This window comes from Argopecten irradians, chromosome 7, assembly GCF_041381155.1.
Source record: "Argopecten irradians isolate NY chromosome 7, Ai_NY, whole genome shotgun sequence".
In the NCBI taxonomy this organism is placed as follows: Eukaryota; Metazoa; Mollusca; class Bivalvia; order Pectinida; family Pectinidae; genus Argopecten; species Argopecten irradians.
Genome location: NC_091140.1, coordinates 1,874,204 through 1,892,365, shown reverse-complemented (window position 1 = coordinate 1,892,365; position 18,162 = coordinate 1,874,204). Strand labels below are relative to the sequence as shown.

At 35.8% G+C, this 18,162-nt stretch overlaps 1 protein-coding gene across 1 annotated transcript in view; it reads right to left on the bottom strand.

Annotated features, from left to right (window-relative positions):
• Positions 1 to 10,983: 10,983 nt before the first annotated feature.
• The window catches only part of LOC138327005 (exosome complex component RRP45-like), a 29,494-nt gene continuing 22,315 nt past the window's right edge, over positions 10,984 to 18,162 (bottom strand). Inside the window, 6 exon segments of the mRNA XM_069272967.1 lie at positions 10,984 to 11,063; positions 11,226 to 11,349; positions 11,566 to 11,584; positions 13,522 to 13,686; positions 13,819 to 13,907; positions 14,328 to 14,426. Of these exon segments, the coding sequence (XP_069129068.1) occupies positions 10,984 to 11,063; positions 11,226 to 11,349; positions 11,566 to 11,584; positions 13,522 to 13,686; positions 13,819 to 13,907; positions 14,328 to 14,426 (576 nt within the window).

The following is an 18,162-nucleotide window of genomic DNA, read 5'->3' as shown; positions in this document are numbered from 1 at the left end:
TTCATACACTGGCATGATAGAGTTGTGGTGAATACAAAATAATTTTAGGAAGGAAATGCGGCCCCATTATACATTGTCACACCCTCATTAACTTAATGTTTATAGCACACCAGAATAAAAACAAAATTCTACAATGAAGCGTCCTTAGATTTTAAAACAGGCTAATTATGACACGTAAATAACTGTTCTTTTGGTAAAGCAATGAACATAAAGTACTATGGAACTGAAAAGGGGTTTGTTCATATCAATAATAGTACATCGCCATGACTTGACAATTTATTTATATTATTCATAAACTTTAATGTTTCCATCAGAATATATATCGCCTTAGGTAAATACTGAAGCTTTTAGGCTATATAAAACAGCAGATTCCTGAACTATACTACTTTCAAATGTAGGTTTATGGTTCTAAACATTCTACTCTCCCCTGAAGAAGTATTTTTTTAATTTCTTCTATCTAGTCGTAAATCCGAAACTGACTTGGATGTGATCATCATCAAAGTCAATACACTGAAGGACGCTTACTACGATGGAACACTTTGATCTGCTTACGATTGTTGTTTTCTAAGAGTACCAGTCTAATTTTACATTTTATGGAGTAACATTGCACCTTTGACGACTGATTATTGTGTAATTCTAATTGCCTGGTAAACTACCCTATTTGCGGTTTACTGTATTTCACGTTTTCGGTTATTTCAATATATTCACGCCTACATAAATCCGCGATCAAAGGTTCTTAAAGCTGCTACTACACCGCTGACCAATAGGTTTTTTTTCACTATCAAAAACAGCAGCAGACAAAGTAGTATTTTTTTAGTTACAAAAGTTACTTACTTCACACCATTACCACAATTGAAAAATTTGAGCTTCTCATTTTAATTCAAGATAAAAATATTAAAAATAATTAATTGCGCCCCGAAGAATTCCATCGCACTATGTCCTATATGGAATTAAGCACATCCACCGAATTTGTAATAGCGTTTTATACAAATATTCGCAAAACATTTGATTTCATGTTTAAATACGAAATTACGCGAAAATTGGTATCTTGCAAAATAGAATTGTTTTTAATATTCTCTTTCATCTTTCACAGTGTTGACTATGATTAAGATAAACGTTTATAAGTAGCATTCCATACATCCACAACCCTCCAAATAAAAACACATTCTTTGTCGAAAGAAATAACTAAACTTACATCGGTACTGTTCAATCAGTCTTGTAGAATGTATAGGATCAGTTAAGATTAAGATGACTTCGAAGATAGTTGATAATGTGTGTCAACTCACTAGGCAAAATACCACACCCAGATGGACCCATGTTTCTTCATGTAGAAGAAGTAATGCAGAATGGATTCACCATTTCTCAACGACCAAGAATATATAGACCATCTATACACAGATTAGGCAAAAAATAATATGTCTGTTTAGGGTTACTCGACCGACCCTATTTTTCCACTTTTCTATGAAAAAGGGATTTCGATCTCGGACTTCGGTTCCGGCCATTATTTTAGAGTGAAAGACACTAAAAAAAAAGCCTCCCGACCTACCGACACTATTTTTTTGCCAATGTAACACCAAAAGAAATTTTTTTGGTCTTACAAAACAGCCGTATGAAGACAGGTTTATCCTTCTGAATAATCTATTGTACTTCATTAACAAGGCAGTTTTAACCTTGTTTTTATTGTTCGTCTATATCAGAGCACATTCTTAACAGAAGTAACGAAAAAAAGATCCATTAGAGAAATTTACTAAGGAGGTTCACCACAAACAGAGAACTGAACCATGTGTTTCTAATAGTAAGCGTTCTCACTTTCGACAACCGACATACAAATCTTATAGGTATATATTCTTTGTGAATCAGGCGGCAGCAACGCATTAAAAGTAGCTAATAATACGTATTTTTGTAAGTATAATATGTTGAGTACCCAAGGAACTTATTTCGCACGGATAAGGAAGCGATATAACATTTTTAATTTGAATTATTTTATAACAATTCTTATCTCCGTTGTTTCCACCACGTATCGGTCTCTGTATAGCCAGCGCCCCAAAATGACCAATTGTTTGCTTTAGAATTACGTAATACAATCGTCTGTGCAACTCTAGATATCCGGGTACACCGGTCACCGTACTCCGTGTCTTAACTGTGTCATTGATAATTCTCATTGTCCTGTGTCTAATTATCGTCAAGATCAATTAACAGTCTGTTTATGGATTTATCCGTGTCGAGTAAAACTGATATTTTCTAAATAAAGATTTTGCGGATATGATGAGCAGCGAATCAGGATTTCGCATCAAAAGAGGGTTGGGCCCTTGTATAATGGTCTGCGATAGACTACAGGATGTTAATCATGTGCATGGTCAGATCGAGATAGAGGGAAATCATTGTCGGAATTATCGATCCTTGAATCAGATAGGCTGGAATGTGTGAAATCAGCAATAACCAGTCACGGGTGCCAGCGGGTACGCCATGTCCTAATTTCACCCGATCTTAACTGATATCACATACGCATTGATGGTCACGATTGACTCCGCTGTATAGAATCTGGTGCCCTTCAGATGGTTCGTTTTTATCTACAATCAAAGTAATCGTGGATAATTTGGTAAACGACAGCGGTTAACGTGGCCTGACAGTGTGTGAAGAGACATTTATGCTGAGGACATTTAATGATCGCTATTTAAGAGGGTATAATCCGACATTCATAATTGTTTGTCAAACAGCGTAAACTGTGAAATCTTTGCCATATAGATTAGCCTCTATTTTGTTGTCAATGCTAAGATATAGAATGAGTATGTCATCGATTCAAAGTGACTTTGTGTACCAATCATGTAATTTATTATATAGACAGACGGGTAGGTGGTTCTTCTGAGATCGTAAAAAGTATTTTCATGTCATTATTTCTTTCTTTAGACATACAAATGTAGCAGCCAAACTAGATATATCGAAACAATATAGGATGCAATAATACAATTTAGATCAAATTCTTGCAACTCGTAGTCGCGAAAAAAAGACTTGTGGCAATGTATTATACATCTTAGCAAAAGTTACTAGACTAAAATTGACCTGCTGGTTTCACTGGGGTGTGTAAACATAAACGATGATCAACTGTCATGGAATATCACACGAGTTTTCCATTGTGATTAGTGCGTTATAATGGGATAAAAATGATTGACAATATCGTAAAACGAACATAAGCAGCACTGTTGATTGTTAGCATACTTCATAGATATTTCACTTCGTAGTAAAATCATGGTTAAACTGAATCCTTAATATTCATTCCTCCTCAATGCAACAAAATCACAATTCTCTTGTGATATCATCGAACGGTTATCTAATACATATGGAGGGCTATCAAAAGTATACATATCTGTTTATCAATATTGACCATGTATCCGCTCTTAAAGGATATGAAAATTCAATTAATGTCTTTTGTAACCCAATCCTCCAGCCAACCATCCGCTTAGTCTAAAAGTGTTGATGACTTTCTCTCTCAACATGAAAATCAATGCAACAGTTCTGGTAGACTTGGTAGGACAGCATGCTGATGTATAAACCCTGTCTTCATACTTTTCTTGTAGACCATTTCCTTTTGGGTAGTAAGTTCTTTGCCGAGATGCTGTCCAACAGCGACTCGTCCAACCGTTTCGCTAAGTATGCACATTCACCTTCACCTGCCGAACGCGTCCCTTTTTCCTTCTTTGGCATTGGTGACCGGAAGTTAAATATATTGCATACAAAACTTAGACATCAATGTAGTTCTCTAAATTACGATTTGTTCAGGATAAACCTTGTGGAAACTCCATGCTGTAACTGTGGACATATTTGTGAGAGTGTACATCACTTTTTTTTCGAATGTAAAAATTATAATGTTGAAAGGAATTTGCTATTGGAAAGCCTAAATATTTAAATTTAATCTTGTTTGGAAATGAGGATCTGTCTCTGGAAACGAACACAGGAATATTTTTAAATGTTCAAAACTTTATTAAATTTAGCAAAAGATTTTAATATTAGACGAATACCTTTATTGTTATACACCTATCAGTTCTTTTCGATATCTCTTTTGTGTATTTTTGTGTTATCTAGAAATCGACTTAAATCGCGTTATTTTAGATATTATGGCAAGTTGGTACTAAGGCGACGATTGCTTATGGATTTGATGGAAGACCTGAACAGCTAGGAGAAAGATTTTAGGAGTGTGATGGACATTCTTTTAGAGGGAAGGCAAAGAACGAGATAATTAGTCCAACTGTTGCCGCAAATTATTATTTATTAATTAAGTCGATTTAGTATTACAATTTTAAGACATTGTATTTTCTCCTTCTCCTTACTCCCCCCCCCTCTCTCTCTCTCTCTCTCTCTCTCTCTCTCTCTCTCTCTCTCTCTCTCTCTCTCTCTCTCTCTCTCTCTCTCTCTCTCTCTCTCTCTCTCTCTCTCTCTCTCTCTCTCTCTCTCTCTCTCTCTCTCTCTCTCTCTCTCTCTCTCTCTCTCTCTCTCTCTCTCTCTCTCTCTCTCTCTCTCTCTCTCTCTCTCTCTCTCTCTCTCTCCAAAGTGTTCTTATTTACTATTTAATCATATTTATATATTTCATTACTTTGCATATCATGTTTGTATTCGTTCTGTGTCTTGGAAAGGGTAGCAATATAAGTTGCATAAAACTTGTACCCAATCCTTTTGTATATATTTGCAATAAAATATGTTAAATCTAATCCCTTTTGCAGTTGGTTTAAAATATGTAGGATAACTTGTGTCCAATCCTATTGTGTATTTTAGATTCTAATATATAAAGATATGTTTAAAATCTGTCTTCAAAGTTAGATTGAGTCCACCCCATCTGGTCTACATAAGATGATGTAGTTATGACCATCCATGTAGTCTCTAATGTGGACTTATTTCAGGGTCCATCCATAGGTACATTGTTTCAGTGTATACTGTCTTGGTTACCATGCTCATTTTGAGATATTGTACAATTTGTCATTATTGTATATTTGCTGTGTTTCCAGTGCAAAACCATGAATTCCATTTTTTCCTATTCATGATGATTGTGCGATCACTAAGACCTGTTCACATTCAAAATTATAACATAGAGGGTAGTCCTAGCCTGTACCATTTTCCACAAAAGAATAAATAAATAAATATTGACTTTCCTATTATTTCAGATTTCCCTTTTTGCTTTGTTTCGCCCATGACTACTTCAAGGTATCCATGAATAATTGTTCGCATTCATTATGAAATATGGTTTTGGTGGAGCGGTCTTTGTCTTGTATCATTTCTGAATAAGTTTCACTTTAAACTCTAGATACCATTTTACCACCATATACTGAATTACATCTTAGTTCAATGATTTGCAGGCGAAACAGAAGTTTCACTATTGCATGTCTTCGGACTCTTTATTGACAGATGAACTGAGGGTTTGGATATTACGAGGGGTGTTCCAAAAGTAATGACATTTGCCTTATTTCTCAAAAACTATGAGCGTTTTGATCATTGTGATTTTTCCTGTCTTTCAAAATACCCAACAACTGCATGAATGCACCTTTTTAGACAGCCAATCCAATTTTGGGAGCATTGTTCATAGTCTTCAATGGGTACACCCATAAGAAACTGATAAACAGCACACACAAGGCATTTATTGACTTATATCTCTTTCCTGACAGTTGAGATTTTGGTTTGGGAAACAGAAAGTAATCGCTGGAGGCCAAGTCGGGTGAATGAGGAGGACGGTAACTTTTTCCGATTCTAAAAACGCTGTCACAAGGCATGCTTTATGAGCAGGGGCATTATCAGGCAAAAGCCGGGGATACTTGTGTCCTGTTTTGGGACGGCGACTCTTGAAGCAAGTCTTCAATTGTTTCAAAACAACATTTTTGTAGAATGTTGATGTGACCGTTGTGTCCTTTGGTACAGGTATTGGCATAGTTGGACCCTTAATATCGAAGAAAAATACCTAAGACTTTCTTGATCGTACGTTGTCGATTGGCAATTCTTGGAAGTCTTGCATTTTTGGATGCCCATATTCGGTTGGAACATTTCCGTTTTGGTTCGAAATAGTAAACCCATGTCTCATTACCAGTAACTAAATTGTCGAAAGCTTTATTGTTATATTTTGGATACATTTTGCAGAAGATTTTTGTGTTTGCGACACGGGATCTCAACTGTTCATTTGTTAACAAATGGGGTACCCATCTAGCATTTATCTTTCTAAGTTTTAGATGTTTCTTTAAAATACCAGGAACTCGCAATAAAGACAAGTTCGTCCATCGTGCTAAATCCCTCACAGTGTATCACACATCTTTTTTCAGCATATTGCTGATTTCTTCAATGTTGTTCTTTGTTGTACTTGTGGCTGGACGACCTGGACGAGCAGCATCTCTAAGCTTCTGCTATCCAGTCTTAAATTTAACTACTCACCTACAAATAGACCTATGGGACTTTATACCTTCCCCATAATTGTCATAAACTTTACCTTTGATATAATAAATATCGGTTTTACGCCGATTAGCGACCTACCTTATATGTAGACCCTAATTTCGGAAAAACCAGTTATTTCTCGTCTTGATTAATGTTCAGTAGCATCAACTAGAACTGTAAGTAAGTTTGTAAGACATGGCATTTGGTCGTCATGGTTACTAAATGCAACGTCAAATTGAACTTTAAAATTTGTATATGGATCATTGGTGAGCATACATGTACCCGTAATTTTGTTAATGTTCAATTCGACGTTTCATTTGGTAACCATGCCAACAAACTGGTATACATGTAATTCTTGCAAAGTTTAATCATTGTATTTTGTCACCCTTTAAAACACAATCGAACAATGTCTACATTTTGATGTCAGGTCATCTAACCTATTGTCATCATGCATCATCCGTCATCGTGCGCCATGCATCGTCTGCCGTGTGTAAACTTTTCATTCAAACAACTTATTCTCAATAACCGGAAGGCCCAGGGTACTGATATTTCGCCTGTAGCATGCTGGGATGAAAGCCTTCTTTTGGCCTGAAGCATGCTGGGATGAAAAACTACTAAGTTTGTTCAAATAGATGACCATGATATTCATTCAAGGTCACGGGGGTCAAAGAGATTTAAATCTTTAAACAGCTTCTTGTGAATAACTAAGAGGCCTAGAGACCTGATAATGGGACATGCTGGCATGAAGGTCTACCAAGTTTGTTAAAATGAATGGCCTTGACCTTCATTCAAGGTCACAGGGGTCAAAATGGTTGAACATTTTAAACGACTTCTTGTGAACAAGAATTCCACGGAAGTGGATGTGTCGCCTGCACAGCATCACAAAAAATAGTTATTTACAGTTGAAAATATTGTGAATAAATAGGTGAAGTTATCAAATCCCGTAACTCTTGCAAATATTGATGGATTTTAACCAGTATCGAACCAATTTTAGATCTCATTAATATAAAGCAATACACAAAACTTGGTTGAAATCGGACAATAAATACTAAAGTTATATAGCGGAAACCATGTTTTGATGATTTTAAAGTCCCGTAACTCTTGCAAATATTGATGTATTTTGACCATTATCGAACCCATCAAAGATCTCATTGATATAAAGCAATACACCAAATTTGGTTGAAATCGGACATTAAATAATAAAGTTATTGAGCGGAAACCATGGATTTATCTGTTTTGACGATTTCAAAGTCCTGTAACTCTTGCAAATATTGACGGATTTTGACCATTCTCGAACTCATCCGAGATCTTATTGATATAAAGCAATTTATGAAATTTTGTTGAAAATGGACAATAAATATTTAAGTTATCAAGCGGAAACCATGGATTTATCTGTTTTAACTCTTGCAAATATTGTCGGATTTTGACTATTATCGAACTCATCCGAGATCTCATTGATATAAAGCAGTATACCAACTTTGGTTGAAATTGGACTATAAATAAGAAAGTTATGGAGTGGAAACCATGGATTTATCTGTTTTGACAATTTCAAAGTCCCATAACTCTTGCAAATATTGACGGATTTTGACCATACCAAATTTACGTACGCCGACATAGTGATACCTAAGTGCCGCCCTAACGTTGCAGGCGACACAAAAACTAAGAGGCCTAGATACCTGATTTTGTGTCTTTGACATGCTGACATGAAAGTCTACCAAGTTTGTTTACAGGTGTCAAAATGGTTAAAATGTTTTTAACATCTTCTTGTGAATAACTTAAGAGGCCTAGAGACCTGATATTAGGACTGTGACATGCTTGGATAAAGGGCTACCAATTTTGTTAAAAAGAATGTCCTTGACCTTCATTTAACGTCACAGGAATCAAATAGGCTAATATCTTTAAATGGCTTTACTGTGTACTCATTTTTTTTCAACAAATTTTATTGCAAATAATATGCAAATGGATTTGGCAACAGGCAAAGCCTATATTAGCCATCTCCAAAACAAATCCGGTATACATGTAGTACAATTACAATTATCAACAAAATATTTTAACATTAAACATTACATTATGAATGAATATTATTATTAGTGTATCTCCCCAACCTATCACCGTAGAAATATCCTAAAAAATCATTTAGTTTCAGACATTTATTCTGATATACATTACAATAAATATGTTTTTTTTTCTCTTCATCACAATTGTCACAGCCATGCAGTAGAGTTTTTGTTTTAAAATGCGATTGGGGAGTATTAGAGATATGTACTTTGGTTCTGAGTGATGATCTTTGTTTATTAAATAATGAAAATATAAATAGATAGTGTTCTGCTGTTTCATCACCAAAGCCACAGGAACAAATTGGAGAATCTTTCAGATGATCGGGAAATAGGTCAGAATTTAGATTGCTAGAGGAGTTTCTGAGCTGGCACAGAGTAATATTTATAATTCGAGAACCTTTGTTTATAAAGGTATTTGTTATATCAGGTTCCATTTTATTAATGTTAAAAAGGAGTGTTTTAAATTGTGCAACAGTATTAACATTCGATAAGTCAAAGTTTAAAGCGAAAGAATTAAATTCTCTAAAGGTACTTGGAAAAAAACTAGTATAGTAACTTGCAGTTCTGCACATAGGAATATTAAAATATCTTGTCATCCTTAGTGGATATCTCTCATTTTTAGGCTGATATAAAAATGGTTGAACAGTTTCAATCAAATGCTGTGGAGCAAATCCACGGAGTATCTTAAACATAAGAATAAGTTTGTGTTTTTGACGCCGATCAGAGAGAGATTACCAAGCTAGTTCTTTATAAAGTATATCATGGGAGGTACCTCTGCGCAATCCAGTTATAATCCTGGTGGATTCTAAGTGAACAGACTCTAGTAGAAGTTTACATTGTTCAGAACAGTTATCCCATAAAACATCAGCATATTCTAAAATAGGAAAACTATAAGTTTTAAAATGTTTAAAAGAGTTTTATGTGTTTTTTTTAATGTTTTTAAAATATTTATCCTTTTAAATGCTTTCTGGTATACATAATCTATGTGGTGGGTCCATTTACAATTGTCAGAAAGTAAAACTCCTAAATGCCTATGTGTGCTAGCTGTATGAACCGTGTTATTGTCAAAGTATATACAGGGGGATAAATGACGTTTCGTTTCCTTGAAAATGTTAATGATTCAGTTTTTGTGGGCTTAAACTCTCTTCAATATGATGTATTGTTGAATAAATAGTCAGATGACCATTAAGGCCCATTGGGTTTTACTATTAGTTTAACGTCCTATTAACAGCCAGGGTTATTTAAGGATGTGCCAGGTTTGTTTGTGCAGGAAAGCTGGAGAACCTGGAGAAAAACCACCGACAAGCAGTCAGTACCTGGCAACTACCCCACAAGGGATTTGAACTCGTAACTCAGAAGTGGAAGGCTTGTGGCAGTATGTAGAGACATCTTAACTACTCGGCCCATTGGGCCTCTTGTTACTAATCAGAAGTCTCCATTTCCTTTATATAGTAATTATTATCAAACCACACGATATGCCAACAGGCGTATTATATGTAACATCACTTCAGTAGTTTAGGAGGTTAAACCAATATAACCCCTCCCACTTGTGAGGGCTATAACAACTACAATTTCATACAAAATGGTGTCTCGGCCAGGGGACTTTACCGAGAGCCATTCTCAAACAAGAGAGTCTCTGTCTGTCTCTAAAGAAGATTGTGAGTCAGTCTTAAGGAAGATATCACACTCCACATTTAGTCACCTTCTCATGGAATAGACTAGCAGGTGCAATTCTTATTATTTCATTCAGGACTTTTAGGTTAAGTCCATATAGGATAAAGAAAATAAAAAATAAGCATATGATAAATGTTTAACATAGTTTATTACAACAAAATCAAATAAATATTATGGTTTTCCTTTCCGCTTCTTTGTCTTTGTTTTTGTTGACTTTTGCGGAACTTCTGTAGTTTTTTCCATTTTGCTGTAATCTGTGTTCCTGTAAAAAGAAATACAATCTTAGAATGTGACTTCTCATAGATATTGTTGTAGTTACTATAGACGGATAAACAAATACAAACTGGATTGTATAGGTGTTGGGGTTTATTTTAGTTTCTACAGAAACTTTTAAACTTTTTGTCACTTAAAGATGCTCCACTGCCAACAGAGCATAAACGATACTCATCATTTGAACAATAGTTGGGGTTTAATCGTGTATATGTATATGTCGAATTAACACAAAAATAATATTAGATCATTTATTTTGCTTTTGATTGATACGCAATCAGTACTTCATTCCATATAGGGTATAGAGCCACAGATTTTTAGAGGATGCAATTAATTATTTTTCATACTTTTAACTTGAAGTAAAATGGGAAGCTCAAACTTTTCAATGGTGGTAATGGTGTAAAGTAAGTAACTTTTGTAATTGAAGAAAAATACCAATTCATCTGCTCCTGTTTTTTGATTGAGAAAAAATACCATTTGTCAGCGGTGGAGAATCTTTAAGGACGGCCTCTAGCTGTTGGCCTTCCTTGTATAATATCAAGTTATAACGATGTTGGCTTAACTTTTGATGTGTTACTTACTTTGGTTGTGTGTGAAGCTGGTCTCCTTCCATAATGACAACATCTTCCTCTTCACTGTCAGAGTCTAGTACAACCACTGTAACATACAACATTCACATGTTACTAAGTTACTAATATTGTTTTCTCTTGCAATCTATTAAATTGAAAATTTACTAAAATATCTCTTCTTTTTGACTTAATATTCAATTTAGTAGAATATTTGTATAAGTGTATTACATTAAGAGAAGTTCAGTCCTACCTTCTTGTCGAGTGGTTTTATTCGACTTGTGTGTGACCTTGTGACCTTGCTCCTGTTTGAGTTCCTCCTCCTCGATCTCCCACGTACTAGGTCCCCCTTCTCCTATACAACCAACACCTTTATCCTACAAAACAAAACCTGGATCTATGACATCACTGAAATTGATAAGATTATATAACAGATAAATCCAAACAAGTTTCCATGCTACATTAATTCCATTTTCCATGTGAATTGCCAATCAAACTAGTGTCATCAGAAATGATGGACAGACACATTCCAGATTGTCAGAAGCTGTATTAATTACAATAAACAGTAAAAGTTGGACAGAAAAAATACTTACCAATATTTCAACATCAGATCTGAAGAATTGTCAAGGTAAATACAGAACACTAGGAAAGTAGAAAGTTATTTCGACTTGAGAGTAAATAAAACTCACTTCAAGTCTCTTGAATGGTTGGTGACCCAGGGGTGATAATTGTAACCTGAATGGTTGGTGACCCAGGGGTGATAATTGTAACCTGAATGGTTGGTGACCCAGATGTGATAATTATAATCTGAATGGTTGGTGACCCAGGGGTGATAATTGTAATCTGAATGGTTGGTGACTTGGGGTGATAATTGTAACCTGAATGGTTGGTGACCCATGGGTGATAATTGTAACCTGAATGGTTGGTGACCCAGGGGTGATAATTGTAACCTGAATGGTTGGTGAACGAGGGATAATAATTGTAACCTGAATGGTTGTTGACCCATGGGAAGTAATTGTTACCTGACTGGTTTGTGACCCAGGGGTAATAATTCTAACCTGAATGGATGGTGACCCATGGGTGATAATTGTAACCTGAATGGTTGGTGAACCAGGGGTGATAATTGTAACCTGAATGGTTGTTGACTCAGGGTGATAATTGTAACCTGAATGTTTGTTGACCTAGGGGTGATAATTGTAACCTGAATGTTTGGTGACCCAGGGGTGATAATTGTAACCTGAATGGTTGGTGACCTAGGGGTGATAATTGTAACCTGAATGGTTGGTGACCCAGGGGTGATAATTGTAACCTGAATGTTTGGTGACCCAGGGGTGATAATTGTAACCTGAATGGTTGGTGACCCAGGGGTGATAATTGTAACCTGAATGTTTGTTGACCTAGGGGTGATAATTGTAACCTGAATATTTGGTGACCCAGGGTGATAATTGGAACCTGAATGGCTGGTGACCCATGGGTGATAATTGTAACCTGAATGGTTGTTGACCCAGGGTTGATAATTGTAATCTGAATGGTTGGTGACCTAGGGATGATAATTGTAACCTGAATGGTTGATGACCTAGGGGTGATAATTGTAACCTGAATTGTTGGTGACCCAGGAGTAATAATTGTAACCTGAATGGTTGGTGACCCAGGGGTGGTAATTGTAACCTGACTGGTTGTTGACCTAGGGGTGATAATTGTAACCTGAATGGTTGGTGACCCAGGGGTGATAATTGTAACCTGAATGGTTGGTGAACGAGGGATAATAATTGTAACCTGAATGGTTGTTGACCCATGGGAAGTAATTGTTACCTGACTGGTTTGTGACCCAGGGGTAATAATTCTAACCTGAATGGATGGTGACCCATGGGTGATAATTGTAACCTGAATGGTTGGTGAACCAGGGGTGATAATTGTAACCTGAATGTTTGTTGACCTAGGGGTGATAATTGTAACCTGAATGGTTGGTGACCCAGGGGTGATAATTGTAACCTGAATGTTTGGTGACCCAGGGTGATAATTGTAACCTGAATGTTTGTTGACCTAGGGGTGATAATTGTAACCTGAATATTTGGTGACCCAGGGTGATAATTGGAACCTGAATGGCTGGTGACCCATGGGTGATAATTGTAACCTGAATGGTTGTTGACCCAGAGTTGATAATTGCAATCTGAATGGTTGGTGACCTAGGGATGATAATTGTAACCTGAATGGTTGATGACCTAGGGGTGATAATTGTAACCTGAATTGTTGGTGACCCAGGAGTAATAATTGTAACCTGAATGGTTGGTGACCCAGGGGTGGTAATTGTAACCTGAATGGTTGGTGACCCAGGGGTGATAACTGTAACCTGAATGGTTGGTGACCCAGGGGTGATAATTGTTACCTGAATGGTTGGTGACCCAGGGGTGATAATTGTTACCTGAATGGTTGGTGACCCAGGGGTGGTAATTGTAACGTATGACAGTGTGATCAACCGTGGGTCTCCGTTGATGTGTGTCCCCAGTCTCTCCTGTATTATTAGTTGACTAAGCAACCATAAAGGATACGAGTCAGCAGAGCTAGGAACAGTGATTGTGTCTCTGATCGACTGAAGTGAGGCCGCCACACTCTCCTCTATCTCATCCATATCCACTTCCTCAGGCTCCATCTCATTGGTTGTAATAGTATCCATGGCAACAGATTCGGTGTAGCCAAACTTTTCACCTTTCGCCCTGCAGATCAATAGAAGTCATCGAAGATAATATTAACAAGTACTCAATAAAGATTAAAGAATATTATTTTCATTTTTTTTTTCAAACTTCACTAGATAACAACATTTTTGTATTTCTATGGTTACCATGTACCTGGCCTGTCTGTCGTTGTCCAGAGCTTTGTGTATGAGATCTGTCGTTTCTGCCACTTTTACCACTGCGATGTTGGAACAGCGTAGAACCTAAAAACATGGCAGAATCATCATCAAGTACACACACAACACAAACCTGTTGGCTATGTTTGTAGCTGAACATATCTAAACAGTTAATTAGAACCTTATAGTATCAACATCAAAAGATCTCCACCAAAATCCCATCATTAAAGGGTCCATCAACCCTCTTAACAGCTAGATCAAATGAGAAGCTGTCTGGCATATTATGATAAAAAATTAATATTTTTCAGTTTTGTTGGGGTTAAAACTAATTACACCCATCATAAACTAGCACAGACATCAACTATAGAAATCGTTGTTTATGATCATGCAGAGAAATCCATTAAGACAGTAGTAGTTATCTCCCTTTAATATCCAAGTATTTATTTTTATCACCATTTCATTATTTGAGAAAACCATCTTATCTTTACACTACCAGTATATATATACCTGGTCTTTAAGCAGCAGCATTTGTTTGGTAACCAGTAATGTACATAATACACCAAATAGTCATAAATCCTTACAATACTGGTTGTATAGTTTTTGTATCTTTACAATATGGTTACATGGTAGATACCTGATCTTTGTATCTTTACAATACAGTTACATAGTAGATACCTGATCTTTGTATCTTTACAATATGATAACATGGTAGCTATAGATACCTGATCTTTGTATCTTTACAATATGGTTACATGGTAGCTATAGATACCTGATCTTTGTATCTTTACAATATGATTACATGGTAGCTATAGATACTGATCTTTGTATCTTTACAATATGATAACATGGTAGCTATAGATACCTGATCTTTGTATCTTTACAATATGATAACATGGTAGCTATAGATACCTGATCTTTGTATCTTTACAATATGATAACATGGTAGCTACCAATATGATACCATGGTAGCTATAGATACCTGATCTATGTATCTTTACAATATGGTTACATGGTAGCTATAGATACCTGATCTTTGTATCTTTACAATATGATAACATGGTAGCTATAGATACCTGATCTTTGTATCTTTACAATATGATAACATGGTAGCTATAGATACCTGATCTTTGTATCTTTACAATATGATAACATGGTAGCTATAGATACCTGATCTTTGTATCTTTACAATATGATAACATGGTAGCTATAGATACCTGATCTTTGTATCATCTTTGTATCTTTACAATATGATAACATGGTAGCTATAGATACGTGATCTTTGTATCTTTACAATATGATAACATTGTAGCTATAGATACCTGATCTTTGTATCTTTACAATATGACAACATGGTAGCTATAGATACCTGATCTATGTATCTTTACAATATGGTTACATGGTAGCTATAGATACCTGATCTTTGTATCTTTACAATATGATAACATGGTAGCTATAGATAAATGATCTTTGTATCTTTACAATACGGTTACATGGTAGCTATAGATACCTGATCTATGTATCTTTACAATATGATAACATGGTAGCTATAGAATAAATGATCTTTGTATCTTTACAATACGGTTACATGGTAGCTATAGATACCTGATCTTTGTATCTTTACAATATGATAACATGGTAGCTATAGATGGTTGCTATAGATAAATGATCTTTGTATCTTTACAATACGGTTACATGGTAGCTATAGATACCTGATCTTTGTATCTTTACAATATGATATCTACATGGTAGCTATAGATAAATGATCTTTGTATCTTTACAATACGGTTACATGGTAGCTATAGATACGTGATCTTTGTATCTTTACAATATGATAACATACAGCTATAGATTACATGACCTGATCTTAGTACTGTACTGGTAGGATATGATGATTCATACAGTCTTATCAGCCTAGTGATATCTAGGGTAGGTAGAGACTTATTACTGGTAGGATATGATGATTCATACAGTCTTATTAGCCTAGTGATATCTAGGGTAGAGACTTATTACTGGTAGGATATGATGATTCATACAGTCTTATCAGCCTAGTGATATCTAGGGTAGAGACTTATTACTGGTAGTATATGATGATTCATACAGTCTTATCAGCCTAGTGATATCTAGGGTAGAGACTTATTACTGGTAGGATATGATGATTCATACAGTCTTATCAGCCTAGTGATATCTAGGGTAGAGACTTATTACTGGTAGGATATGATGATTCATACAGTCTTATTAGCCTAGTGATATCTAGGGTAGAGACTTATTACTGGTAGGATATGATGATTCATACAGTCTTATCAGCCTAGTGATATCTAGGGTAGAGACTTATTACTGGTAGGATATGATGATTCATACAGTCTTATCAGCCTAGTGATATCTAGGGTAGAGACTTATTACTGGTAGGATATGATGATTCATACAGTCTTATCAGCCTAGTGATATCTAGGGTAGAGACTTATTACTGGTAGGATATGATGGTAATTCATACAGTCTTATCAGCCTAGTGATATCTAGGGTAGAGACTTATTACTGGTAGGATATGATGATTCATACAGTCTTATCAGCCTAGTGATATCTAGGGTAGAGACTTATTACTGGTAGGATATGATGATTCATACGGTCTTATCAGCCTAGTGATATCTAGGGTAGAGACTTATTACTGGTAGGATATGATGATTCATACAGTCTTATCAGCCTAGTGATATCTAGGGTAGAGACTTATTACTGGTAGGATATGATGATTCATACAGTCTTATCAGCCTAGTGATATCTAGGGGTAGAGACTTATTACTGGTAGGATATGATGATTCATACAGTCTTATCAGCCTAGTGATATCTAGGGTAGAGACTTATTACTGGTAGGATATGATGAATTCATACAGTCTTATCAGCCTAGTGATATCTAGGGTAGAGACTTATTACTGGTAGGATATGATGATTCATACAGTCTTATTAGCCTAGTGATATCTAGGGTAGAGAATTATTACTGGTAGGATATGATGATTCATACGGTCTTATCAGCCTAGTGATATCTAGGGTAGAGACTTATTACTGGTAGGATATGATGATTCATACAGTCTTATCAGCCTAGTGATATCTAGGGTAGAGACTTATTACTGGTAGGATATGATGATTCATACAGTCTTATCAGCCTAGTGATATCTAGGGTAGAGACTTATTACTGGTAGGATATGGTAATTCATACAGTCTTATCAGCCTAGTGATATCTAGGGTAGAGAATTATTACTGGTAGGATATGATGATTCATACAGTCTTATCAGCCTAGTGATATCTAGGGTAGAGACTTATTACTGGTAGGATATGATGATTCATACAGTCTTATCAGCCTAGTGATATCTAGGGTAGAGACTTATTACTGGTAGGATATATGATGATTCATACAGTCTTATCAGCCTAGTGATATCTAGGGTAGGAGACTTATTACTGGTAGGATATGATGATTCATACAGTCTTATCAGCCTAGTGATATCTAGGGTAGAGACTTATTACTGGTAGGATATGATGATTCATACAGTCTTATCAGCCTAGTGATATCTAGGGTAGAGACTTATTACTGGTAGGATATGATGATTCATACAGTCTTATCAGCCTAGTGATATCTAGGGTAGAGACTTATTACTGGTAGGATATGATGATTCATACAGTCTTATCAGCCTAGTGATATCTAGGGTAGAGACTTATTACTGGTAGGATATATGATGATTCATACAGTCTTATCAGCCTAGTGATATCTAGGGTAGAGACTTATTACTGGTAGGATATGATGATTCATACAGTCTTATCAGCCTAGTGATATCTAGGGTAGAGACTTATTACTGGTAGGATATGATGATTCATACGGTCTTATCAGCCTAGTGATATCTAGGGTAGAGACTTATTACTGGTAGGATATGATGATTCATACAGTCTTATCAGCCTAGTGATATCTAGGGTAGAGACTTATTACTGGTAGGATATGATGATTCATACAGTCTTATTAGCCTAGTGATATCTAGGGTAGAGACTTATTACTGGTAGGATATGATGATTCATACAGTCTTATTAGCCTAGTGATATCTAGGGTAGAGACTTATTACTGGTAGGATATGATGATTCATACAGTCTTATCAGCCTAGTGATATCTAGGGTAGAGACTTATTACTGGTAGGATATGATGATTCATACAGTCTTATCAGCCTAGTGATATCTAGGGTAGAGACTTATTACTGGTAGGATATGATGATTCATACAGTCTTATCAGCCTAGTGATATCTAGGGTAGAGACTTATTACTGGTAGGATATGATGATTCATACGGTCTTATCAGCCTAGTGATATCT